The following is a 24,375-nucleotide window of genomic DNA, read 5'->3' as shown; positions in this document are numbered from 1 at the left end:
ACAGACGTCGGAGGGAACAGACTGCTCTGCTGGCACAGGGCCACGATCACCCATCTTAAGCACCACTGCTCCGGCGGACTATACAGCAATCGATCTGGCCGATTCCTTAAAGTGCTCTGAACCGCTGTGTTTGACCAGAAGGAGGAACCGAATTCGCACGCAGAACTCTGGACAATATGTACGTAAACTTCCTCCGTACGAGCTCTGTTCCGCTCGGCACTTCCGGTAGCAGACTGACCTCGTGTTTCGAGCCGAATTTCGAATCTTTAGCGCAAAACACAAAATCGGCGACGGTGGGGGGGATCGCAAGGAAAGCTCTTGAGTCTCAAGGGGTCAAGATCGATGCCTGCCTTGACGAGCGTCGTACAGCAACGAGGTGGGGAATACCGTATGGAAGAAACGGGAAGAACAATTCGTCCAAACTTTCTGCATCGTCGCAGAATACGCTAGCTCCACCTTCCCCTTGCCCTCGTCGTCCTCAGAATACGCCGGCTCGACAGCACTTTGCGGCGGGGAACCTCCTTCAATTCAAACGAGGAAGTTGAAGCTCCTCTCTCTTGTTTCTTCGGCTTTCGCACAAAATGTCTCCCCCTCGACGCTCTTTCATCACTCGATTCACCACCAACAACTATGTAGCTGGCGCCCTCGTAACACTCGGAGGATGCTGTTTCGGAGCGGACATCAGTTCAATGTCGGGTCAACTTTCGAATCCTTACTACCTCTCTCAATTCAACCATCCCGACTCGGCGCTTCAAGGAGGCATCACCGCATCGATGCCAGCAGGTAGTTTCGCTGGAGCCCTCATCAATTCTTACCTCGCGGACAAGATCGGACGAAAAAAGACAATCATTATCGGAGCTTGGATCTGGGTACTCGGTTGTATCGTTCAGTCTGTGGCTAACAACGTGGTTACTCTGGTGGCGGGGAGGGTCGTCGCTGGTCTCTCAGTCGGCATCCTGAGTGCGAGTTCGTTGGTTCCGCTTCCTTTGTTTTCGACCTTCGTTGGTTCCGCTTCCTTTGTTTTCGACCTTGTCGGACTGACCATTCTGCCATTGCTCACAGTCGTCACTACCTACCAAGCCGAGTTGACAAAGCCCTCAATTCGGTAAGTTGTACCTTCCGATGCATCTTGGAATGGCTCGTGCTGATCCGGTTTTTCATCCCTAGAGGACGTATCGTGTCGATTCAACAACTTTCGATCATGAGCGGGATTTTCTTGCAATACTTTGTGCAACTGGGAGCTTCATACATCAACGTGAGTGCCCGTCGTCCCTCGAAACAGTCCTTTTCTTGAATCTTGTCGACTGACCTCTTTTCGACAGAGTGACGCAAGTTTCAGGTTACCCTGGGCTCTCCAACTCATTCCCGGTCTCATTCTAGGCAGTCTTATGTGGCTTTTCCCAGGTAAGCACACCGTCCGGCGATTGAATCTCGAGGAGTACGAGCTTACGATTTACCATTTTCTTCATCACAGAGTCCCCGCGTTGGCTCTGCGATCACGGTCGAGACGACGAAGCCCTTCAGATCCTCGCCGACGTTCATGCTCAAGGAGACACCGAAGACAACTTTGTCAAGCTTGAATTCTTCGAAATACAACGAGCGATCGAATTCGAGAAGACGCAAGCCGCGAAAAGCTACCTCGACCTCTTCCACGCATCAGTTAGGCGACGAGTCTTCTTGGGAATGGCGGAGCAGATGTGGTCACAGTTCGTCTCTCTACCTCTTGTTTCCCATCGCGACTTGCGAGAGTGAATATTGTGTTGACGAGTTTTTTTTTTCTGCTCCAGATTGAGCGGTATGAACGTGATGATGTACTACGTTATGTAAGCTGGAGTCTTGTTTACCTCGTTCCTCAATGTCGAAAAGCTGAAACTGACGGGATTTCGTTTTTAGCTATGTCTTTCAAAGTGCCGGTATCACAGGACGAGAGGGAGAACTCATAGCATCGTCGGTTCAATATGCGCTCGGTGAGACATCATCTTTCGTCCTTACTCGCAGATCGTTCGAGAAGCTAAACGTCCGTTCCATCAATCTCGCAGGCGTGGCGTTCACGATTCCCGCCGTAATCTACATCGACAGATGGGGTCGACGACCGATGTTGCTATATGGAGCACTCGCTATGGGAATGGTACGTAGAGAATCCCCCATTCCTCGACGGAACCTGACACTCTTCGAGCTCGGTCACTAGTGGTTGTTCCTTGTCGGAGGTCTACAAGGCGGTTTCGGTCGTGAGTCATGACCACGTCTTCCCTGTGATGTTCTCCACTAATGATCGTCGCTCGATTTCGACTATAGACGCCGTCGAGAATCCAGCTTCGGACGCGACAACGACTTGGGTCGTCGAGGGAAACAAAGGTGCCACCTACGCGATCATCGGTGAGTGCAGTCTAGAAGACTCTATCGCGGCGAGAGACTGATTGCCTCTTTTCTAATCCCTCAGTCTGCTCTTATCTTTTCGTGAGCAGTTTTGCGATTTCATGGGGGTGAGCTTGGAATCTTTCGTTTCGTTAGAAAAGACTTCCCGAAGAGAACTGACACTCAACTCCGCATGACAGACCTTGTTCGTGGACCTACGCCTCGGAGATCTTTCCTACTCGCGTGCGTGCAAAAGCCGTCTCGCTCTCGACCGCTTCGAACTGTGAGCTCCCCATACATCTCCGGTCGTGGGTAACACTGGTCATGCGCAACACTGGTCGTGCGCATCACTCGACTGACACTATGTCCTTTGACGCACAGGGGGTTCGTGATTTTGACTCTTGTCGACGATGAAGCTCAAAACGACGGACTAACGCCTCTGCTACTGCGCAGCTTTCAACTTTTCTTTAGCTTTCGCGACCCCCCCTGCCTTCCGTAACATCCAGTAAGTCGTCGGATCGCTCAATGTCACGACTCATCCCTGAATTCCCTTTGCGTAACAGGTGGAAGACTTATTTCGTCTTCGGAAGCTTCTGCTTCGCTGCGGCTATACACATTACGTTCATGTACCCAGAGAGTACGTACGACCTTGACATTCATCGCATTCTCGCTGTCGCTGACTTCGGGCCTTTCGATAGCTCGCGGAAGAACTCTTGAAGAAATGGAAGAAGTCTTCGACGGCAACAAGTTCACTGCTTGGCGAGTCAAATCAGACGCTGGCAAGAAGACCCACGCGGACGCCGAAGCGTAAGTCATAGGTTCACTCAGTTGTCGCGATCTGTTGCTCAGTTTTCTCCTCGCATTCAGCGCTATCGAGCAAATTTCGCGAGAGGAGAAAGACGACCTCAAGTTGGAAGTCTCCCACGTCGAACACGCCTAAACTAGTCGACGCTCTCACGGGCAGCGAGTTTCCAACTTCCCTCATTGGGAGAAGGATTGTAAATAGAATGAAAATGAAGGTTTTGTTTGAAGTGCACACTTTTTCGTCTCCTTCGCGACAGCTCCCTAGAGAACTACGATGCGTCACTGTCACCTTGCAGTTGCACCAGGCGCCTCTGGCCGAGTCAGTTGACCGATCATCTGCGAACCAATTCGAGAGGAAGAACTCGTCCGAAGAGTGTCACAGCTCAAACTACGGTACCTCGCTTGCCTGGCTCTCGAGAATTTGAATCGTCTCAACGAGAATATGAGCTCGTATTGATGCAGTAACATTGGTCGATGCGCTAATGGAAAAAGAGAACTAAGGGAAATACGAAGCAATCGGGTGCTCTCAAGGCATTCTCTGCGCCAAACACCAAACACCATCCACTAGACTCCCTCTTGTCAGTTCTGCTCTGGGAGATCCTCGTAGAATTCGAGAGGTAACATCGTTTGTTTCCTCCTCCTCCCGCTCTCACTTCTCGTACTTCGATTGACTCCTCCACTTCCCACGCTACCTTGTGACTTCGAGTTGAGCCGAGAAGCAGCCGAGTCGAAAAGTGCGCGAAGGGGAGAACGGTTTCCTTCGCGAAGTTTCGTCGAGCTTGAAGAAGTCGCAAGAGTCGAAGACAGGGGAAGTCGAGAAGGGCTCGAAGGAGCAGTTACGGGACGTTTCAGGGGTCCTCCTCCTAACCGGTCGATTGAAGATAGGGAAGCGGAATGAGGGAAAGGGAGAGGAGCCGTGTGAGGGAGAGGAAGCTTATCGAAAGATGCGCGAGACTCGATAGCCAATCCGACTCGTCCTGGGCGGAGAAGAGTATGCGACTGATGGATTGAAAGCGCGTGTAGAGAAGGAAGCGAGTCGAATCGAGCTCGGGCTTGTAAACGCGCAAAGATCGACTTTCCCGCCTTGATCGAGTGGGACGAAGATTCGTTTTGAGAGTCGAAGATTGCAGGAGTCGAGGGAGAACGAGGCAATGTCGGAGACGGTGAGGGAGTGGGAGAAAGAGAGGGTGAGGGAGAAATGGGAGAGCGCAGACCGAGACTTGAAAGGGATCCTTTTCGAATGGGCTGACCTCGAACGAAAGTTTTGCGAGACGCAGAGAGAACTTGAGCAGCTTCTTCCTCCTCCTCCTCCTCCTCCTTGTGATCGCTTTCGGCCGCTTTGTCGGATTGTGCGAGAGGGTTCGTCCCGAGCAAGTCCGGGCGGCGGAGTGTGGAATGAATGGCATCTGACGAAGGCGTTTCAATCTCGGCAGAAGAACGAGATTGACGACGGAGCGGCGGTAGGGAAAGAATGAACTCGTGGCTTGACGTTGAACAGTTCAGAGTTGCCAAGGCGGTCTCGTCGATTTGCTCGGATCCTCCTCCTGCTTGCAATCCGCTCTCGTCGGCATCTGCGAAGATTCCCTCTTCCTCGTCGAATCTTTCAACCCACCTCGCATTACCTCTCACTCCTCCACTTTCCTCTTCAAAAACGAGTTCCTCGAGGAATTTCGTCAAATCCCCGGGCGAGATCGAAGCTTCCCTCCTCCTGTCTCGCTCACGGTGCGAATTTGGTACGCTCAACGAAAGAGAAGTCTCGTTCGATGATTCGGAAGGAATGTAGAAGGTGTTCCGAGGCGGAGTTCCTCCCGTGTCTCTACTTCGCACACTTCTGGTGATGCTTATTTCGGGAGAAGGTGTGAGAGAGACGTCTCCGCGACAACGGAAAGATTCCTCCGAAGGGTGAATGGATCGAGCCGTCGAGACCGAGCCGCTTCGATTGACGGTAGGAAAAAAAGAGAGTGAGCTCGAACGGGATAGTGTTGACGTTGAAGGTGCATGAGAGCGAAGGAACGGGAGACGCTGGACTAGAGAGTTGATCGAGAGGCGTGAGCTTGGTCGAGGTCGAGTCTGCAAAAGTGAAAAGTAAGTGAATTTAGCTCGTTTGCGCGATCTTCAGTGTACTTTGGCGAAAGGACACTTACGATACGTAATTGTCCCGAAGTCTCCTCGAACCACTCCTCCTCCTCCTCGTGGAGAACGGAATTCTCTTCCTCCGCCCTTTTACGACGAATGGGTCGAGGGCGATCGATGACTTTCTTCCTTGGTGAGCGAGCCGGAACGGTTCGCGTGAACGAGACTCTCGGCCCTACTTTGGCTTTGCGAGCGACCTTTTGAGGCGAAGGGAGACGAGCGGAACGAGGTGAATTTCGTTTTTGGCTCACTGAGAAGATCGAATCCGGTGGCTAGTCAGTAAGCGTTATTCACAACGCCAGATATAACCCGACAAGACTCACGACCGGCTAGAGAGGCTCGAGGACGAGTTTTGACCGGAGTTTGAAGTCGTGTCACTCCGTTCGTCGTTCTCCCTTTTCGAATCTCTTTTTTGCTCTTCTCCGCCTCTACCTGCCGTTTCTTCGTCTTCCTCGCCTCTGTCAAAGCGCCGACATTCGGAAACTCTTCTTCGTTGATCTTCCTGAGCGGCTGCTTCTTCTCGAACGCTCCTCGTTTCCTGCGATTCACCGTTTCCGCCTTCGCCATCTTCTCTCGGATGCCCTGAGACAGTGATCTCGCCAACCCTATAGCTGCTTGTTTGACCATTCCTACGTTGCTTCTCTTGCTTTGTCCTAACGAAGGCGAACGGATCTTGTACGATCGCGTGGTGGATTTTGGAGCTTGAAAAGGTTTCGGGTTCGGCTCGGAATCGGGAGAAGGCGAAGTTGCGCGTGCGAATGAGAGGGTGGAAGAGAAGATACTCGAAAAGCTGAATGGGAGTGGGCTTGAGGAACGCTTGGTGAAGGACGAGGAGGAAGAAGAAGAAGAAGGAAGATTGGTTGAGTGATCGACAGAGGGCGGAGAGGCTTGAGGTCGACTCGAATCGTGATCAAGGGCTACGAGAGGTGTGATCATATCTTGTGCGAGTCTTGCGGGGTCCGAGTCGAGCGTACCGTCCGTTGATGGGGAAGGAGAAGTTGAAGTCGGAGTAGGAGGAGAGACCAAGCGAATGAGAACGGGAGGTGGAGAGGGCGTCCGACTACGTGACGACCAGTTCATACGAGGATCAGTGTCGACTGAGTTCCCGGTGGGTGGCTCCATCGATCGAGGCGGAGATGTTCGAAAGTGAAAGGAAAGAGAAAGAGATCCTGCAGGATCTCCATATATTCACCTTTTGCTGGTTGGACCTGCTTGGGAAAGACAAGGTGCGTACGATTGATAGTCTCAAGAGAGCGTTCCGTAGTTCGAAGACTCGTCTACAGCAGATACTATACGAGCTGAAATCAGTTTCGAGCTGAAAGAAGTTCGACAAGTTTGTGAAGGAGGACGTACCTTGGACTGGCAAAGATCCGACGTCTCGAAGTGAACGTAACCGATTAGCGTCGAGCCCCTGTTGCGATGGGAGGTTTGAACGAGCGAGAAGATTGAGGGAGAATCGCAGATTCTCTTCGAAGTTCTGATGTTGCGAGTTGTGACCCTCCTTCAAGCTTCGGCGGGCAAGTGAGCTGCATTGTCGTCGAGATGACATTGTAGGTTACTTCCCGCCTCGACAAGAGCGTCCAGATCTTGGAGAAACTCGATACGCGGGTCCGACGACGGAGCTCCTTCGAGTTCGAGAGGGGAGAGCGCAAGGTGAGTCAGAATCCGAGCAGCGGGAACGGAAGGAATGACCCAAAGAGAGCATGTCGATGACCTCGTTGTGAGTGTGAGAAGTGAGAGAGCAAGAGAAACGAGACTTCTCCTCGCGCCAAGTTGGTGAAATCGAGGCGAAGGAGAGAGCGAGACTCGTTTTCTCCTTTTCCCTCCTGTCAGCTCTGAACCACTCAATCAGGCATGTCTACATCTCGATCATGCCCTTGGACCAACCTACTAACGCCTCGTATGACCCTCTATGCTGCCCCGATCCCCCTCAACTCGAATTTTTTCACCCTTTTCAACCTCTCGAAAACTCCGGCTCTCGCCCTCCCCAAACCCGCTGCTGCAACCGTATCTGTGATCTTGTTGGGAGTACTTTAAACAGGCCAGGATGCAAATCTTCGTAAAGACCCTCACGGGAAAGACGGTGAGTTTCCATCTTCTTCTCTCTCGATCTCTCCCGAATCTACTCGCGTTCATTCGCTTCTCTACGAACAATGCTGACCTAACCCATGCATGTAGATCACCCTTGAGGTTGAATCGTCCGACACCATCGACAACGTTTGTCTCCTCCTTTGATCCGCTTCTCTGCTCTCCCCTCTCAGTACTCAATCGGTTCTCTCTGTGTGCTATTTAGGTCAAGGCCAAGATCCAAGACAAGGAAGGTATCCCCCCTGACCAACAACGGTGAGTCGAAATCGAGTGAAAATGAAAGAGTCGTAGTTCTTTACTGACTCGTACCGCACCCGCAGATTGATCTTCGCCGGAAAGCAACTCGAGGATGGCCGCACCCTTTCGGACTACAACATCCAAAAGGAGTCGACCCTTCACTTGGTCCTCCGTCTCCGAGGAGGTATCATTGAGCCCTCGCTCCGTATCCTCGCTTCGACCTACAACTGCGACAAGATGATCTGCCGCAAGTGTTACGCTCGTCTCCCTCCCCGTGCCACCAACTGCCGCAAGCGTTCGTGTGGTCACTCTTCCCAACTCCGCCCCAAGAAAAAGCTCAGTAAGGAATCACCGCTATTCTGCACCTCGTTCTTCCGGCGTACTGATCGTGCTCTGCTTGTCTATCACAGAGTAATCTATTCGCCTCGGAAGTTTACGCAGAAAGATTACCGGAGACGCTTTTCAATTTTCAATTTTTACCCTTTCGCCCTTCCTCTTCCCTTCTTTCCCTTCCTTTTCTTCCCCCCTTCACATCGCACATTCACTTCTCTCTCTCTCGATCGACTTCTCCTCCTTTCTACCCGAAAAAACCATATAAACCATTTTCGTTTCCCGATTTTCACATTTCTTTCGTAATTCGACCTCTCTCATTCAACTTCTCCTCTTCTCGGCTTCTCTTTTCATGATCTTCGCGGCCTTCTACTCCTTCTCGACTATCGACTCCCTAGCAAACGGCGATTTTTCCGACTGAAAGTTAGGGTATCAGAGCAGTTGTGAAAGATCCACGGGTCGTCAAAGCGGGGAGCATTGCAGAAGGAAGGCTGAGATTAGGGAAGGAGAGGGGAAAGGTTACGAAAGGCAAGGTGATGAAAGGGAGAATTTTAAAAAGTGGTTTTATGGCCCGGGTGGAAGAAGCGAGATTGCGAGAGAGTTTCATAGGAGTTGTTGTGGTTTACGTGATGGCTGGTGGAGGATTGGAGGACGAAAGGCGAGGAGTTAGTTGGGTGATTGGAACAGAGTTGCGAGTAGGAAAGTTGTCCTTCGGTTTGCATTTCTACGTATTTTTTTAGGACTGGATTTTCTTGAGAATGACTTGGTTTTCCCTCTCTGTCCTGACGCAAGAATCAGGAAACGAGTGGTCAAAGATATCTGTGACTGTAAGCATCGGCGAGAAGCTCCACGAAATATTTCGGAGATCCGACCTCCACCCGGAGCTCTGAGCTCTTTGATGACAACGCTCTCTTCCTGATCTTTCTCTCTTCAGTCCCCTCCAACACATAACATGTCTCAACCTCTCCCTAAATTCTCCGCGCCTCTCGTCCCGACCCACCGCAGCGACGTCTACGACCGGATCGATTCTAGCTCGACTTTATCGTCAGCAGCAACTTCGGTCACCGGAGTTCTCGTCACAGGTTCAGGTCGTGGAGTCGGAAGATCGACCGCTGTAGCGTTCGCTCGTGCCGGAGCGAAGAAACTCGTTCTTACCAGTCGAACGAAAGCTGAACTCGAGGAAGTCAAGAAAGAGATCGAGGGTTTGGGCAAAGGGACGGAAGTCAGGATCGTAGAGGTCGACTTGACGAAGGAGGAAAGTGTAGACCATTTGTTCAAGGAAGCTGGAGAGATTGATGGTGAGCTTCGATTCATACTCTCTTTTCTCTCGTTCTTCTTTCTCGTCACTCCGTTTTTTTTTGCTCTTTTCTTCTCGCTATACTCTCTCGCAGAGCATACAATCGAAACTAACACATCTTTGCATGCGATCGAAACTAGTTCTCGTCAACAACGCCGGATACCTCGAACCTTGCGTCTCGATTCGAGATTCGAAACCCGCCGACTGGATCCGCACTCAAGACATCAACACGACTGGAACGTATCTCGCAACCCGAGCTTTCCTTCGTCAGATGCCTTCGAACGCAGGAGACAATGGCAAGAAATACACCGTCATCAACACTTCTAGTATCGGATCGGTCGGAACTCGACCAGGGTTCTCGGGCTATCAGCCAGGCAAGACCTTGATCAACAGGTTCTCGGAATTTTTGCACTTCGAAGAGCCTTCCGTTAGGACCTTTGCGATCCATCCGTGAGCTCCTCTTTTCTCCGAGGTGAAATCGTACGAAATAGTGCTATCTCGACGCTTTCCCCCTCAAATGGCCCTCTGCTCTCGCTGTAAGTGAGATCTTCTGGCTGACCATACATTGCTGAATGCGTGAACAGTGGAGGAGTCATGACGAAACTCGCAAAGGATTCGATGCCTCCCGACACGCACGGAATGTTAAGCGATACTCCCGAGCTCGCCGCCAACTTCTCGCTCTGTAAGCTCTACTTTGTCGCTTCTGTTCGCGAGTACCTGACTGACAGTGGAGGTCCTCCCGAAATAGGGCTCGCAACGGATGAAAAAGCAGATTTCCTCCGAGGCAAATACGTCTCGGCGAACTGGGTGAGCATCTCTCGCAGCTCACTTTCTGACCATGCTTGTGACTGATCGCTTTTGGTGCCGTCAACGCAGGACATCGAAGAGTTGTTGGCCAAGAAGGACGAAATCCTCGAGAAGGATCTTCTTTGGACCCGAGTCGTCGGACAAGAGCAGATCATGAAGTGAGCGAGAATGCGCAAACAGCTTTTCGATTTAGTACTCCTATTTTGGTGCGATTGCGTGCGTGTGTGAGAGAGGCGGATATGTACGATTGCGAGATGCGATTTTGATATTCTACAAAAAGACGGTGAATGACTCGCTCCTTTAGACCTGAGGAAGAGCTGCGAGACCTTGTCGCTCTTGCTGTACCCGTTGGACGTATTCTGGCGCCCGCTCAATTCGAGCTCAGCCAGCTCGTCCTGCGGATCTCAGAGGGAGACAGAAAGGGCTCACTTTGGGAGATCAAGTTGAAAGCTTCGAGGTAACGGTCGGTGCACCTCATAAGGCAAGCTTCGTCGTTCGGTGTCGTAGTAGCGGCAGGCTTCGAGATGCAACGGACAAAGCTAGACTCGTGCGAAAGTGAGCAAACTCAAGAATCAGCGACTCGGACTCTCGCCTCGGGACGAGCTGGGCAGGAGCTTACCACTTCTCGTTGACTTTCTATAATGCGCAAAGAATGAACGATCACAGGCAACCAGAGAGGACGGGAATCAGCTTCATCAATTCTCTCTCTTTCCCTTCTACCTTCGACCATCTTCAACACTTACGGTGATCAATTCTTGTGCGTTCGCAAGAGCTGTCGAAACATTACGAGTGAGTTGTGCTCGTACTCAAAGCGGTGTAGACGGGAGAAACTTACCGAGTTGGTTTGTGACTTCAGTCATGATTTGCTGCTTTTTGGCTTGGGCATCTTGAGGAGAAAGTGATGACGAAGCACGACCGGTACCGAACAAGGAAGACATCGTAGGAGTTCAAGTGGTTGATGGAGGAAGAATCAAAAGCTGCAAACGTCGCGGCAAGCGATGAAATACGATCTAATTGGAGAGCGCGTACACGTGTGAGTCTACCTTGTTACAGATCTCGCGGGCAGTGTGTAGTATTCGCGAGAAATCCCTGACAAAGCTGACGAATTTTCGAGGATTTCGCGCAGATCCGATTGTGTATCGAGCAGAGCTACTGTACCGGGCTCGGCTCACTTGTACAAGCCTGAGTAGATGCACCTGATACCGAACACGGACGGAGGATGAGAGAATCCAGTACTTTAGCGGCAATTCACACCTCGCCGTCTCGATTCGGTCTCGGTTCTCGGGAGCTCCACCTCGCGAAGCTTCCCCTCCTTCGCCTACCTTACAGCTCACGACTCTTCATGACCACACCACAATCTACGAAAGACATCCAAGCCGCTCGCAAGACTGCCACGTTCGATTCGGCCGTCGCAAATGCTGTTCTCAACTCGGGTCGAAGAGATGTTGAAACTCAGAAGCGAATCGCCAAGCTGCTCTCCGAGGATCCAGCATTCGACAAAAAAAAGACGTGAGCGAGCCCCCTCGGGCGAGTTGAATTCGAGACGCAGCTAAACTTCGCTCGTCGTGATAGTTCGTATCTTTCGCGACCTCAACAGATCGAACGCGGTTTAGCAGTAGCGAAGAAATTATTCGAGTTTGTCGACAAGAATGACCTTGACTACATGGAGGTGAGTCTGCGCTTTTGAGTTCCGCCTTCTGTGAAACGCAAAACTCATTTTCGTTCGATGATCGACTCGTTTCCGCGTTTCATAGTACGTAGAGGCGCTCTTTACTATCGACGAGTACTGTGGACTCAACCTACACGAGATCGCATTCACCCCGGTCATTCAAGCTCAAGGCTCTGACGAACAACAAGCTGAATGTACGTTCTCATTTTCGAGACTCCTCTTTTGCAAGCTCTGACCCTCCGCTCACCTTTGTGCACTCTTCTTAGGGCTACCGAAGTGCTACAACCATGCTGTCCTCGGAGCATACTTGCAGGTTCGTTCTCCATTCTTTCGACCCTCGATTGAGCTCGCAGACTGAATCATCGCACGCAACAGACTGAACTCGGACATGGCTCCAATGTACAACGTGCGATCCCTTCTCCTATCATCGTGGTATTTCCACACCTCGAACTGACGATCTTATCTCACTGCAGAACTCGAAACTACCTCGACCTACGATCCGAAGACGAAAGAGTTCGTGATAAATTCTCCGACCATCTCGTCTACGAAATGGTGGATCGGCGCGCTCGGAGTGATCGCAACTCACGGTGTCGTTCAAGCCCGTCTCTTCCTGAATGGAAAGGATATGGGACCTCATCTTTTCATCGTTCAGCGTGCGTCTCCTCGTCCAAACTCGTCTATCGACCATCTCATCTCTGGCATCCGCTTCAACGCTGACTCTGTCTTCCGTATTCGACGATGATAGTTCGATCCGAGAAAGACCATAGCTTGATGAAGGGGATTCAAGCGGGCGAGATTGGACCCAAAGTTCACAATGCAATGGGCTCTCTCGACAACGGATGGGCTCGTTTCGACAACGTTCGAATTCCTCGCTCGCATATGCTCTCTCGATTCGCTCAAGTCACCGAAGAGGGTCAATACGTTCGACCTCCTCACAGCAAATTGTCCTATGGAGGCATGATCTTCATTCGCGCTCAAATGATCAGCAGTCTGAGCTGGAGATTGGCGAAAGGTGAGCCTGCTACGATCTTCGCGCGGGGTCCTGATGACTGACAGCCGAATGTATTCTATGCGACAGCTGTAACGATCTCGCTTCGATACCTTCACATGCGTCGACAATTTGCCGATCCCGATCTCAAGCCAGGAGAACCAGGCTTCGGAGTAGAGCGACAGGTTATCACTTATCCTGGAGTCTATCGACGAGTTTTGCCCGTTCTCGCGAAAACGATCGTTTTCATGACCGCCGGCAAAGATATGGTGAGTCTCTCGATCGTGCTCGCACTCGATGCGTTGTCTGATGATCTTTCGCGTACAGTCGAACCTTTACGATTCGATGTCGTCCCAGCTCTCGTCCGGCAACACGACACTTTTAGCCGAAACTCATGCAGTTTCTTCCGGACTCAAGACGTACGTCTCCTCGAACGTTGTCGAAGGGATTGAGACGGTTCGACGTGCGATGGGAGGTCATGGATTCTTGGCTTCGAGCGGAGTCGGGAGAATCTACGCTTCTGAACTTCCGAGTGCGACTTACGAGGGCGACAACTAGTGAGTCATTCTCTCTCTGTATAGTGCAGGACAGCTGACTGACGACACGCTCCTGCGCAGTATCTTGCACCTTCAAGTGGCTCGTGCAGCGCTCAAGTCCCTCCGAGGATTCATCGCCTCACCTTCTGCCGCTCAACTTTCTTCCTCATCCGCCTATCTGTCGACTCTGCACCCTTCCCCCAAACTTCCCGTCTCTCCTCCCAAATATTGGTCGGATATCGGCTTCCTCGCCCATCTCCTCGACCTCCGCGCTGCCTTGTCGGTCGCTCACCTTGCGAAAATGATGGACCAGAACGGGAAGAGGTTCAGCGAGTTGAGTTGGGAGTGTGTTCCCGTTAGTCAGGCCGTAGTCGAGGCGTTCCTGGGAAGAAGGATGCAGGAAGCTGTCGAAGGAAAGGAAGGACTTCTAGTTCAAGGTGCGGGACAAGCTGAGAAGGAAGTTTTCAGAAAGGTTATCCTCTTCGTCAGTTGACGATCTCTCCTCGCCGTACACCGTCACTGCCAACTAACGAGGCTTCCGAGCGCTTGTTCAGTTCTTGCTACACACCGTTGAACAAGCTCTCCCTTCTCTCCTCGAATTTGGAATCATCGCTCCTCCTCCCTCCCCTTCAAGTTTGACTCGTACGTCTCAACCCAGTTCGATCGATACTCTGCGACTCGAGATCGATTCCCTCGCTCAGAAACTCCTTCCCGAGATCGTTGGTTTGACCGATTCTTTCGGGTTTTCCGACTGGGAGCTCAACTCAGTCGTAAGCTTGCTTTCCTCTCTCTCGTTTGAACGGCTTTAAGCTGACCTGAATCGCTTCCAAAGGTTGGAAACGCCGATGGCCGAGTTTACGAACGAATGCTCGAAAAGGCTCAAGCTGACGAGAAGCTCAACGTTGGATCGAAAGCCAATCAAGCACGCTTATTCCAGGAATACATCAAGCCTATCTTGGAGAGGGGTAGGAGACTTTCGAAGTTGTAGAATCAGACGTGCTTAATCTGAAATGTGGTGGTTCTGTCTCTCACTCTCGTTCTCGGTGGAAAGCAGAAGTCATTAGGTGAGAGAGTTTGGCACAGCCAAACCACAAAATGTGTTGCAGAATACAAAGATCGCTCGAGACCGAGCGACCCGGTGATAAATAACGAAGTGAGAGATGTATAAACAGATGGAGGAAGAAAGACGAAGGGGGAGGAAGGTTCTTAGGCCTCGCCCGCTGCAGGTTTGCCGGAGCAAGTCCAGCTCGAGTCGCGTCTGCTTGCCTTGCCAGTTGATTGGTAGGGAGAGACTCCGAGGCATTCGGCGACGGTGACGAGCTTGTATCCTTTGTTGACGAGCATGGGGACGATCGAAGGAATGACTTTCTCGACGGTGCCCTTGTAGGTCTATCGAGAGACAGAGGGAGAAGATCAGCAACGAGGTCAATCTGGGAAAGACAGTTTCTCGAAGCTTACCTCGTGGTTGAGAGCGATTTGAGGTTTGGGGTAGTTTTGTGCGATCTTCTTGTAGTTCGCAATGGTCGACGAAGGAGACTTTCCAGAAGAATCTCCAGAGTCGAAGGACCAGTTCACAACTATCGAGCGAAGGAAGCGGGTCAGTCCTCTTCGTCTGCTGTGGTCTCGTTGGAAGGGATCTTCACATACCAACGTATCCGCGGTTCCTGAGAACTTGGAGTGCCTCATCGCTGTAGCTGCCGTAAGGAGGACCTAAATAGAAAAGCCATATCCGCGGTCAGTGCTCGCTCGCACGCCAAAAGCAAACCGACGGGAGTCAAGAGGACTCACGGAAGAAACGAGGCTTGATACCGAGAATCTTCTTGAGCGCGACCTCGACGTACTCTAATTGGTCATTGAGCTCGTCGGCGGAAAGCGAAGAGATGTCGTCGTGACCCCAAGTATGACTTCCGATCAGATGTCCCGCGTTGTAGCGTTCGATAAGGTCGTCAGCTTGGTCGTAGATGCATTCCCAGTTGTTTCCATTGACGAAGAAGGTCGCTTGCGCGTCGTTGTCGGCGAAGACTTGCTCGATCTCCGGTCCGTAGTTGTACTGTCTCGCGAGCATAACCTCTCAGCTCCCGCAATCGTTCGAGTAAGAAAGGAGAAGTACTCACGGGTCCATCGTCAAAAGTGAGAGCGAATTGTCCTTCGTTTCGGCAAGTCGTGATGACTCCGTTTGAACCGCGTTCCTCCAAAGATCGTTTCTCGACTTCGGATATTTCGACCGAGCGTTCTTCAATATCAAGATCGCGAGGTTCGAGACGACAGTCTGAGAGTCGAGCGGGAGCCGCAAGGACGGACGAGAGGGAGGCAGAGGCGAGGATCGTGGCGAGAGCGAAAGAGCGCATGATTGTCGAGTTCGATAGAGTGAAGGGATAGAGGGATGAGGGTGAAAGCGAGAAAGTGTTGTAGTAGAAGTGGTTCGTGTAGAGTGATTGAACGAGTGACTAGAGTTGGACGAGGAGAAGAGGGAAGCGAGTTGGACGCTGTCGAGGGGAAAGGTGAATAAGTTAGAGAGAGAGAATGGAGATGTAGAATGAGAGAAGAGGAGAAGCGAGACGAACTATTCAGCTGAAGAGGCCAAACGATAGAGGCGCGACTATAAAAAGAAAACAATAGATCGAACATTGCGAGGAGTCGAAGGAGCCGGTTGGAACGTGAACTTGATCGCGCTCAATTTCAAACCAGATCGACGACCTCCTCCAGTCTCTCGTCCGACTGTCGATGTCGATAAGAGTTACCACTGATAAGATCGGAAGTGAGAAGGGTCAGAGTCAGGCTCTCTCGAAGTGGGGAGTTTCGTCGAGGAGAGAACGACTCACCTCGTTTAGCTCCTCATTCCAGCGCGTTGGAAATCTCTCCTTGACGCCTACAGGTTAGCGACAACAGCTCCATTCTAGCTTGCGGATCCGAGAGCTATGGTCACGACGCTGCGTCGAAGTGGACGACCAAGGAGTCGAGAAGAATGTTTCGAATTCCTGCCGGCTGCGAATCGTTCGGAACGAGCTAAATCCGGTTGTACAATCCATAGCTCAGTTCATTAAAAATCTTCTGGCAATCTAGGAGCTAGATGAACCGGGAAGCGAGTGTCGTTCGACGGAATCCTGGGAAAATGGAGTATCAGACTCGAGCGTCGGCCCCAAAGCCTGCACAAGCAGGGGTCGTCCCGCTACCTGGCACCAGAGAAGCTCATTGTAATCGATATAGCAGCTTGCGAGAGATCAGGGTAGAGAGAAGGAGGAAGAAACGTTCGCTCTCCCTTTGCTCTCCCACCCTTCACTTTTCAAACGATTCGACATGGCTGATCAAGGTCCGTTACCAATTCCTACTCCTACATGACCGGCTACGACTCCCTAGCGCAGTCTCCACCACCCTCCGAGTCGTCCTTGGCTTGATCACATTTCAAGTCGACCTCCCACGTCCCTCGCGAGTCTCGTCGAGTACCACCATTGGCCTGCTCGCTACCCGACCCAAGGTCATCTCAGCAGCAATCTTGACCGACTAGTGATGATCTGGGACACCTGGGAGACGGAGTGATCAGCCCTCTCCTCCCTTTCTTCTTCCCCAGTCCTCCTTCATCATTCTCACCACGGAAACATACGGGGGAGCAACCAGTACAACCCAGAGGGAACTTCAGTCATTCGGTAACAATCAGCAGCATCGGAAATGCGAGAGCGGTAACCTCTCGTTTCGTCACTCGACAAGTATTCCTCCCTTCCTCCGTCTCGACTGACAACACTATCCCGGCCTCGGTTTCATCTGATAACAACTCACCCTCCCCGATTTATATTACGATCACACCAACTCACCACAACCCTCCGTCCCGTTCCCTCCGACAGATTGGCAAGCTCCCGCCGGAAACGGAAACAACGACCGTTCGCCTTCTCCTCGTGGAGCTCGTGCTCGCTCCCGTTCGCGCTCTCCTGTCCGCGCTGATCCCGACAGGAGGGAAGGTGGAGACCGTGGAAGGTATGTTTCCATTCCGATTCTTTTCTTCCTTGGTAGTAAAATCCGACTAATGCGAATCTATTCTTGACAGGGGAAACGACCGTAGTGCTGAAGTCAACCCCGGAAACAACATCCACGTCTCTGGTCTCTCTAGTCGTGTCGAGGAACGTGACCTCGAAGAAGTTTTCGGCAAATTCGGTCGCGTAAGTTTCCCACCTCTTTCTGCTACTGAAGGCTTGTCCTGACTCTTCCCCGTCGTTTCGCAGATCCAAAAAACCGCCATCATGCGTGACCCTCACACGAAAGATTCCCGAGGATTCGCTTTCGTCACGATGGAACTTCCCGAAGATGCCGAAACTGCTATCACCAACCTCAACGCTACCGAACTCATGGGTCGTACTATGAACGTTCAAATCGCTCGCCGTGGACGTGCTCGCACTCGTTAGTTGTATTTCATTCCCTCTTCCTCGAGTTGTCCGTTGACTGACGGCCTCTCTTTTCTTTCCTTAGCCACTCCCGGAGCGTACCATGGACCTCCTAAGCGTTGTCCGTCTGAGTTCTTTTCTTTCCGATGGTTCGGGACTAGTCTTTTCTCACGCCGGTTCCTTGTTCTAAGCAGATCCGATGGACCGACCTTACGAACCCCGTGGCTACTCGTCCCGCGGGGGAGGAGGAGGACGTTACGATGACCGTTACGAACCTCGAGGTGGATACTCTTCTTCTCGTTACGACGACCGTGGTTCGTACGGAGCTCGTTACGACGATCGTGAACGAGGTGGATACGCGATCCCGATGCGTGGAGGTGATGATCGTGCTCCCAGGGACGACAGGAGGAGGTACGATGATGACCGTAGGAGATACGACGACCGTGACCGTTACGATCGTCGCTACTAAAGCGGAAATCAGCAAATCAAGCAAGCAAAGCAGATTTAGGTCAAGCTCCTTTTCTATCGAACGAAAAAGAACGAAAACTAGGTTTTTACTCTTACTCTATTTTCTCGACTCAAGTTTGCCATTGTGTTTCTCTCTCTTTTCGAAATTCTACTCTGTGTGCAACATCGTATCCTATGACTACATACAGCTGCGAGAGTTCGAACCGAGAGTTTGTTTGTCGCGCCTCTTCGAACTCTTCTCTCTTCTTCGCTTTCTTCGACCTCCGCTACATAACGCGTCGCCCGCTCGACTCTTCCGGTTGTATCAGTGCATGGATGCTACGTTCAATACGCAGCTGAACGGAGTCGACCCTTCACTCGCCGGCTATGCTTCAACCGCTGATCTCTCAACTCGAGAACCCACAAGTGAGCCCAGCCCGCGCGTCGATCTGACTCGAGAGTGTACTGATATGCTTTCCTTCGTAGTCGACACGCCAGCTCACCCTCTACTTAAATCCTTCAACTCTCTCTTGAATTCGCTCCTCATCCCGCTCTCGCTCTCCTCCCTAGCTCTCGCAACCCCTACTCTACTCCTCACCGTACTCGAAGTTCTATTGGAAACACGTATCATCGACGTCCCGGATGATTACCGAGGAAGTTGGGAACGTTCGAAACGGACCAAAATCGCTCAGGTCGTCGTACAAGCTGTTGGAGAAGTTCTCGATGGGTTAGCGAGAGCGAACGGGAAAGAGGTAGACGAGGAATGGAGGCGGGAAAAGGTAGAGGTGAGGGGAGTCGTGAGGGGAACGGAAGAAGAATTGGCGAAAATCGTGAATGGGTTGTTGAGGATAGCTCAAGGGTTTGGAGTAGACTTTGAATCGCCACCACCACTACCAGCGACACGGAACGTCGTCAAAGGGGCTTCTAGAACGTCTACAGAGCTTCAGCGCCCGATTCCTCTTCCTCGCAAAGACCTTTCGAAACCTCCTCCTTCGAATCCTCCCGTCTCTCCTTCCGCAGCGCCTACTCCGTCATTACTCTTCGCTCCTCGTCCACTCCGTCAACCACCTCAACCTCTCCCCCGCTCAATCTCCTCATCGATCTCTTCCTCCTCATCTCGTTCGTCACATTCGACCTCTCTTACGATCCCTCATCCTCATCGACCCTCCCTCTTCAACGAACTCGAACGATCCGGGACATTGTCACCCCCACCGAGAATGCCAGGGAGTCCTCGACGACATACGAGTAGGAGTGAGAATGGAATAGAAGCTAGAGAGGGAAGGAAATCGAGAAGTACGCTAGAGTTGATGAGGGAACGAGAAAGTAGAGCGGGAAAGGATGCTCAGAGTGAAGAAGAGAAGAAGGACAAGGGCAAAGGCAAAGGCAAGGAGCGGGAAATCGACGATGTCTTCTCGACGCCTCGCGACAACGACCCCGAAAAAAAGCTCCGCAGACCTGCCGAGAAAGCGAAGCAGAAGGAAGCTGGACGGGGAGTGGATCCTGGAAAGGTCGAGCCTAAGGTGACTAAGGACGAGGTAGCAGAGTCGAAGAAGAAGGAAAGGGAGAAGCGGGCGAAAGTCAAGAAGGGGAAAGAGCGAGCGACCGAAATGGAGGAGGACGACGACGTAACACGAAACCCAAACGGCTACTCTTCGTCGAGTGAGCACGAGTGCTGCCGGGATTGTCGAGCGGGCTTGACGAAGACTTCTGGAACAACATCCCAGGCTTCATCCTCGACAAACTCAGATTCCGACCCTTCCAATCGGCGACCTCGTAGGTCGCACGCCGACCACTTCCGCTCGTCACGGACTCGGCCGGAGCAGGGGAAGAGTCGGAAGAAGGAGAAATGGTGTCGCTGTCAGTCAGGGGAGGGAGACCATGGCGATTGTAGTTCGGAAGGAGAAGGCTCTTCGTCCTCGACCCTCAAAAAAACTCAAGGAGAACGTCGACATCGCTCAGACCGCACAAAAACCAAGAAGGAGTCTTCGAAGGAACCTCGCAAGAAAACGACAAACGATCTCTCCGCTTCGACCTCGTCGCCACCAGCTCGCCGAGTCCGGGTCATACGACTAAATCGTGACGCACATTTGTCTTCAAACGAGACTGGAAACCTCTCGGTACACGCAGAAAGCGAAATCGACCGATTCGAATCTTCTCGACAAACCTTCTCCGCTCGCGATTCACGTGCCTCTCCTCAGCCGACGACGCCGGTCACTCCCGCCGCCTCGACTACGAGGGAGGAGACAATCTCGGCATCGACTCCTTCACCATATACGATGCTTCTCCTCGCGCAACGAGCGAGATTGGCGGAGAAATTGAGAGCGCTGGAATTGCGGGAAAGGGACAGAATGGCAGCGAGACAGGCGCAGGGTACTCTCGGGACGTAGACGGTTGTATACGAGTTCTGGCTTAACAATGTTGATTGTATTATTCAAGTTTTCCAAGCGTGCTCAAATCGAGGATCCGAGCCACAATTCCCATCGTACTCTTTCGCCAGCTTCTGAACTGCCGTCCGGGTAGAGACTTCCTTCGGGTCGTGAAGTCTCTTGTATACTCCCACTTGCGGCTTGCCTGACTAGACGTCCGAGAAGATCCAATTTTGTTGGATCTCACGAAGAATCGGTGTTGCCCATCGAGAGCAGTCACCTGGATCACGCTAGTCATGGAGTCATGGTCAGTCGCCATATCGAAAGTGTTCTGATACTGATGTAAATTTGCTCACCTCTTGCCTGTCGCCCTAGAGCGTCTCGCCTAAATCGTTCTTTTCCTCGCAACTAAATCCACTCGCTTTACTCTTCATCTTCCTCTCCCTCGTCCTCCTCGTCTTCATCCTTCTTCTTCTTTTTCTTCTTGTCTTCTTTCTCAAAGTCCTTGAGCAAATCTTTCCATTCCGTCAACCTCTCGTTCAAATCGTTCCTCGCTGCGCCTAGCTGTTTCTCGAGCGACTGCAATTGAGAGAAGGGCGAGGATGTATCGAGTGCGTATTCGAATGTGTCGATTGAGGGACAAGCAGAGGGGGGAGTCGGGAAGGAGGAAGGGAGAGAGATCGAGTGAGAAATTGTCAGGCTGGCCATGTTCTGTAGCGCGGAAGGCCCTCAGTATCGCTCTAACTGTTACTAGAGGTCTGAGAAACTTACCAAGGCGTTTCAGAGGTTCACAGTGAGTGAGAAGAGAGAGAGAAAGATTTCGGCTCTCTCTTCATCAACTTTCAGCTCCTACGACATCGAACCGCCTTTCCAACGAGGGACAGCAAGAGTGGAACATTGGAAGCTTGCGAGAAATGCTCTGTAGATGCTCTCCCTCCTTCAACGACTCGACACTTCTCGTTCGCTCAACCTCTCGAGAACCTTCACCTCCTCCGCAATCACTGCAGCTAGGAGAACAAGAGCAGCTCGAGTATCTCATTCAAGTGAGTCGCAACCCCCTCGGACGGGTTCATACGACTGACTCTCCCTTCGAGCAGTTCCTTCGACTGTTCCTCCGATTCCTGTCGGCGCTCCCGAAAACTGGAAGCGCCCAAGCTATCGCCCCGTCCCCCATCTTTCGATCACGAAAGGTGGCTCCTACTCGCACTTGTTCCAGACCCGAACTCGTTGGATCGCCCGCGCCCTCAGCGAAGGTCAACACATCCCTCGAAACCTCCTCTACAAGCTCCTCCGACACCGCGAGATCTCCCCCGACTCGTTGGCGGTATGGGTCGACATTCTCAACAAACGAGATCCTATTTATGCGTTGGAGAAACTCGGATTACTCGAAAGTGCGAGTCGAGCGGACGAACTTCAACAACATTCGTCGACGACGACGGAAACGAAACCGGAATGTCCAGATTGGTTATACCTCTCGATCCCGGCCATGGTCACGAATCATCAACAGGCACCTTACCTCGCTTCCCAACTCCTCTCGAATCGATTCGCTCGACAACTTGACGAAAAATCGAGGAGTATCTTTCTCGCGAGATGCATTCAACACTTTATCAAAGTCAAACACTTTGTCGCTTTACGGGAAACTATCGAGTTCATCACTTTCAGTCGGAACGACTCGAAGACCACCGGCTCAGGAGGAGGAGGAGGAACGATTTGGCGAGAAGCTAGTTTTGGGAGGATCCTAGAAGCGCTGGCCAGCGAGCGGGAAAGAACAGGGAGGATCTCGGCAGCGCCCAATGAGCTACTACACTCATCACGGCACGTTGTACTCTCGACGATGAAGGAACGGAACGTCTCGAGGAAATCGCTCGTCACCTGGCTTCCCCTCTTCATGCCCGCTCTCATCCCTCAAGATCCGAGACAAGCGATGGATCTACTCGTCGAGATGACAGAAGCAGGATGGTCGCCGAAGAGACGAGTGTTGCATCAGGTGCTCAAGGTCGTCGTGCGAAATGGAGGAGTCGAAGGGAATGAGGCGGCAGCAAAGATCAAGGAGGAACTATCAAGGGTACGGAACGGACTCAAACAGAGCGAATGGATTCACTCTCAGCTGTCGAATAGGGCGGACGAGATACCTCTGCATTTGAGGGAGCAACGAGGGGGAAAGGGCGATCTCGATCAAAAGGAGGAGGAAACTGACGAAGCTCAGCAACTTCAGGAGGAGGAGGCCGTCTTCCAGAGAAGTACCGCTACTCCTGACGCATTCGAAGAGGACACGGCGACCGCCTCTCACACCCTCGAAGTTGAGTCAGAATCGCAAACTTCTCTTCTGATCGACCCTTCCATTTCCGCCACCTCTCATCCTTCGATGTCACATCCTTCGCAACCACGAATCAATCGACGCACCCGTTCGCTCAACGACATCTACTCGACAACACAACTCTTCGATCGTTCGATTTCCCTCGCTTACTTCGCTCAACTGCGTCAATACGTCTCGACTCACCGCCGCCCACTCCCGCCATTCCCCCGGCCTCCTTTCCCTTCCAGCTCAGTCGCATGGGCGGCGTTCTTCCAATCCGTCGTCCACGAACCCTCCATCGGCTCGAAACTGCTTCTCTCCGTCCTTCGCAAGCTCGAGCTCGTATCGTCCCCCTCTTATACGACCGCATCTAGTTCAAATTCTTACGTGCCTCCGCCTCCCGGACTACGCCTCTACACGATCATCATGCGATGTCTCCTCGCTCGCAACAATCCTCGTCGAGTCCTCTCAATCTTCATGAGTCTCGAATCGAAAGGCTACGGTCTCGACTCGACAATCCTCGACCTCCAGATCCGTGCTCTCTGCTCCCTCGGTAGAGAGCGAGAAGCGATACGACTCGTCCGGTTCTACGAACACCTTCCTTCGATTCACGACCCTTCTTCCCTCGTCTCCCTCAGAAGTCCTCCTACGAATTCGAACATTCGACGACCTCACTCGATCAGACTCGACATCGTACCTTTCAACACGATCCTCTCGCACTTGAACCAGATGGGAAAATATCAGGAGGTTTACTCGTTGTTCAAAGAGCTCGAATCGAAACACGAGGTGAGACCCGATGTCGCGACGATGAGTATCTTGCTCGATGCCGCGAGGTACGCGAGCGTAGAAGCGGGACGAGGCGTCGGAGGGTTTGGAATCGAAGATGGATTGGGTCAGGTTCACTTCGGCGGGAAACGGAACTCGAGGAGAACAGGGAGACTCGGTGCAGACTCGAGGTTGACAGGAGTCGTCGATGATAAGTGGGATCGAATCGCAGCGGCAAAACGGATGGAGTTACTCGTATGGGATCAAATTTTCGAAGCGAATTGGCAAGAAGTCGAGATTGAGAACTCACTCGAAACGAAATCCGGTATGAGTAAATGGATACAAGATCACTTCTCTTCATCTTCCTCCTCCTCGACATCGTCCGGATCAAAGTCAAAGTCGAAGAAAGGTCAATCATTCGTCGATCGATCCGAAGCTCCTTCGAATTGGCGACCTTTCGTTTCTACCCTATCTCCACGACCTCCTCTCCATCCCGATATTCACCCAACCGATCAATTCTTTCGCTCTCTCATCCTCCTCACGGGCGTTCATTCTCATATCCCTCTCATCGGTCAAATCCTCGCCTGGGCTCGATACACGAACGTCAAACTATCTCGATACACTCTCTGTCTCGCCTTGTTATACGTCGAAGGAGACGCGGGAGTCAAGAGGGACAAGATTGAGAAATTGAGGAAATGGTTGAGGGATTGGTTGGGACAAGAGAACGTGCCGAGTGAAGAAGAGATCGCGTGGATGAGGAGAGGTGGCACGGTCAAGGGAAAACCACAAGTTAGGTAGTCTTTAGGGAGTTTATACATATCGGGAAATGTTGTAGCAATCGCACAGAGCTTACTTGTTGGGTTTTTTCGGCGTCTGGCTGTGAG

At 52.0% G+C, this 24,375-nt stretch overlaps 11 protein-coding genes across 11 annotated transcripts; 7 read left to right on the top strand and 4 right to left on the bottom strand.

Annotated features, from left to right (window-relative positions):
- Nucleotides 1–581: 581 nt before the first annotated feature.
- JCM6883_002714 (sugar porter family MFS transporter) lies at nt 582–3,295 on the top strand (the record flags this gene model as incomplete). Its single annotated transcript, XM_076631486.1, has 16 exons — nt 582–966; nt 1,063–1,105; nt 1,168–1,255; nt 1,323–1,404; nt 1,475–1,706; nt 1,788–1,823; nt 1,894–1,967; nt 2,040–2,128; nt 2,189–2,228; nt 2,296–2,376; nt 2,441–2,483; nt 2,556–2,638; nt 2,809–2,860; nt 2,919–2,992; nt 3,054–3,162; nt 3,223–3,295. The coding sequence occupies 16 exons, from the start codon at nt 582–584 to the stop codon at nt 3,293–3,295; spliced, it is 1,584 nt and encodes a 527-aa protein (XP_076488547.1).
- Nucleotides 3,296–3,738: 443 nt separating this feature from the next.
- On the bottom strand, nt 3,739–6,414 carry JCM6883_002713 (uncharacterized protein; the record flags this gene model as incomplete). Its single annotated transcript, XM_076631485.1, has 3 exons — nt 3,739–5,229; nt 5,304–5,542; nt 5,616–6,414. The coding sequence occupies 3 exons, from the start codon at nt 6,412–6,414 to the stop codon at nt 3,739–3,741; spliced, it is 2,529 nt and encodes an 842-aa protein (XP_076488546.1).
- Nucleotides 6,415–7,339: 925 nt separating this feature from the next.
- On the top strand, nt 7,340–8,032 carry JCM6883_002712 (ubiquitin-60S ribosomal protein L40; the record flags this gene model as incomplete). Its single annotated transcript, XM_076631484.1, has 5 exons — nt 7,340–7,375; nt 7,471–7,509; nt 7,586–7,635; nt 7,701–7,957; nt 8,028–8,032. The coding sequence occupies 5 exons, from the start codon at nt 7,340–7,342 to the stop codon at nt 8,030–8,032; spliced, it is 387 nt and encodes a 128-aa protein (XP_076488545.1).
- Nucleotides 8,033–8,899: 867 nt separating this feature from the next.
- Nucleotides 8,900–10,213, top strand: JCM6883_002711 (SDR family oxidoreductase; the record flags this gene model as incomplete). Its single annotated transcript, XM_076631483.1, has 5 exons — nt 8,900–9,245; nt 9,385–9,694; nt 9,829–9,926; nt 9,993–10,051; nt 10,121–10,213. 5 exons carry the CDS (start codon nt 8,900–8,902, stop codon nt 10,211–10,213), a joined length of 906 nt encoding a protein of 301 aa, XP_076488544.1.
- Nucleotides 10,214–10,351: 138 nt separating this feature from the next.
- JCM6883_002710 (Tim10/DDP family zinc finger protein) lies at nt 10,352–10,989 on the bottom strand (the record flags this gene model as incomplete). Its single annotated transcript, XM_076631482.1, has 5 exons — nt 10,352–10,410; nt 10,481–10,590; nt 10,671–10,687; nt 10,795–10,823; nt 10,887–10,989. 5 exons carry the CDS (start codon nt 10,987–10,989, stop codon nt 10,352–10,354), a joined length of 318 nt encoding a protein of 105 aa, XP_076488543.1.
- A 404-nt stretch (nt 10,990–11,393) lies between these two features.
- JCM6883_002709 (uncharacterized protein) lies at nt 11,394–14,232 on the top strand (the record flags this gene model as incomplete). Its single annotated transcript, XM_076631481.1, has 12 exons — nt 11,394–11,560; nt 11,624–11,720; nt 11,806–11,914; nt 11,987–12,033; nt 12,096–12,126; nt 12,194–12,373; nt 12,466–12,732; nt 12,799–12,977; nt 13,036–13,265; nt 13,326–13,728; nt 13,799–14,014; nt 14,077–14,232. 12 exons carry the CDS (start codon nt 11,394–11,396, stop codon nt 14,230–14,232), a joined length of 2,082 nt encoding a protein of 693 aa, XP_076488542.1.
- A 218-nt stretch (nt 14,233–14,450) lies between these two features.
- JCM6883_002708 (chitin deacetylase) lies at nt 14,451–15,592 on the bottom strand (the record flags this gene model as incomplete). Its single annotated transcript, XM_076631480.1, has 5 exons — nt 14,451–14,633; nt 14,703–14,821; nt 14,892–14,954; nt 15,033–15,294; nt 15,359–15,592. The coding sequence occupies 5 exons, from the start codon at nt 15,590–15,592 to the stop codon at nt 14,451–14,453; spliced, it is 861 nt and encodes a 286-aa protein (XP_076488541.1).
- Nucleotides 15,593–16,541: 949 nt separating this feature from the next.
- On the top strand, nt 16,542–18,086 carry JCM6883_002707 (RNA recognition motif domain-containing protein; the record flags this gene model as incomplete). Its single annotated transcript, XM_076631479.1, has 6 exons — nt 16,542–16,554; nt 17,084–17,213; nt 17,284–17,395; nt 17,459–17,633; nt 17,703–17,738; nt 17,809–18,086. The coding sequence occupies 6 exons, from the start codon at nt 16,542–16,544 to the stop codon at nt 18,084–18,086; spliced, it is 744 nt and encodes a 247-aa protein (XP_076488540.1).
- A 310-nt stretch (nt 18,087–18,396) lies between these two features.
- On the top strand, nt 18,397–20,451 carry JCM6883_002706 (uncharacterized protein; the record flags this gene model as incomplete). Its single annotated transcript, XM_076631478.1, has 2 exons — nt 18,397–18,490; nt 18,551–20,451. 2 exons carry the CDS (start codon nt 18,397–18,399, stop codon nt 20,449–20,451), a joined length of 1,995 nt encoding a protein of 664 aa, XP_076488539.1.
- Nucleotides 20,452–20,853: 402 nt separating this feature from the next.
- Nucleotides 20,854–21,138, bottom strand: JCM6883_002705 (uncharacterized protein; the record flags this gene model as incomplete). Its single annotated transcript, XM_076631477.1, has 1 exon — nt 20,854–21,138. The coding sequence occupies one exon, from the start codon at nt 21,136–21,138 to the stop codon at nt 20,854–20,856; it is 285 nt and encodes a 94-aa protein (XP_076488538.1).
- Nucleotides 21,139–21,355: 217 nt separating this feature from the next.
- JCM6883_002704 (uncharacterized protein) lies at nt 21,356–24,289 on the top strand (the record flags this gene model as incomplete). The annotated part of the gene is made up of 2 exons (XM_076631476.1): nt 21,356–21,473; nt 21,528–24,289. The coding sequence occupies 2 exons, from the start codon at nt 21,356–21,358 to the stop codon at nt 24,287–24,289; spliced, it is 2,880 nt and encodes a 959-aa protein (XP_076488537.1).
- Between the last annotated feature and the right edge of the window lie 86 nt (nt 24,290–24,375).

The sequence above is a fragment of the Sporobolomyces salmoneus genome, assembly GCF_050403485.1.
Source record: "Sporobolomyces salmoneus JCM6883 DNA, S_salmoneus_JCM6883_v1_ctg17, whole genome shotgun sequence".
In the NCBI taxonomy this organism is placed as follows: domain Eukaryota; kingdom Fungi; phylum Basidiomycota; class Microbotryomycetes; order Sporidiobolales; family Sporidiobolaceae; genus Sporobolomyces; species Sporobolomyces salmoneus.
This window is presented reverse-complemented; position numbering and strand designations above follow the sequence as displayed.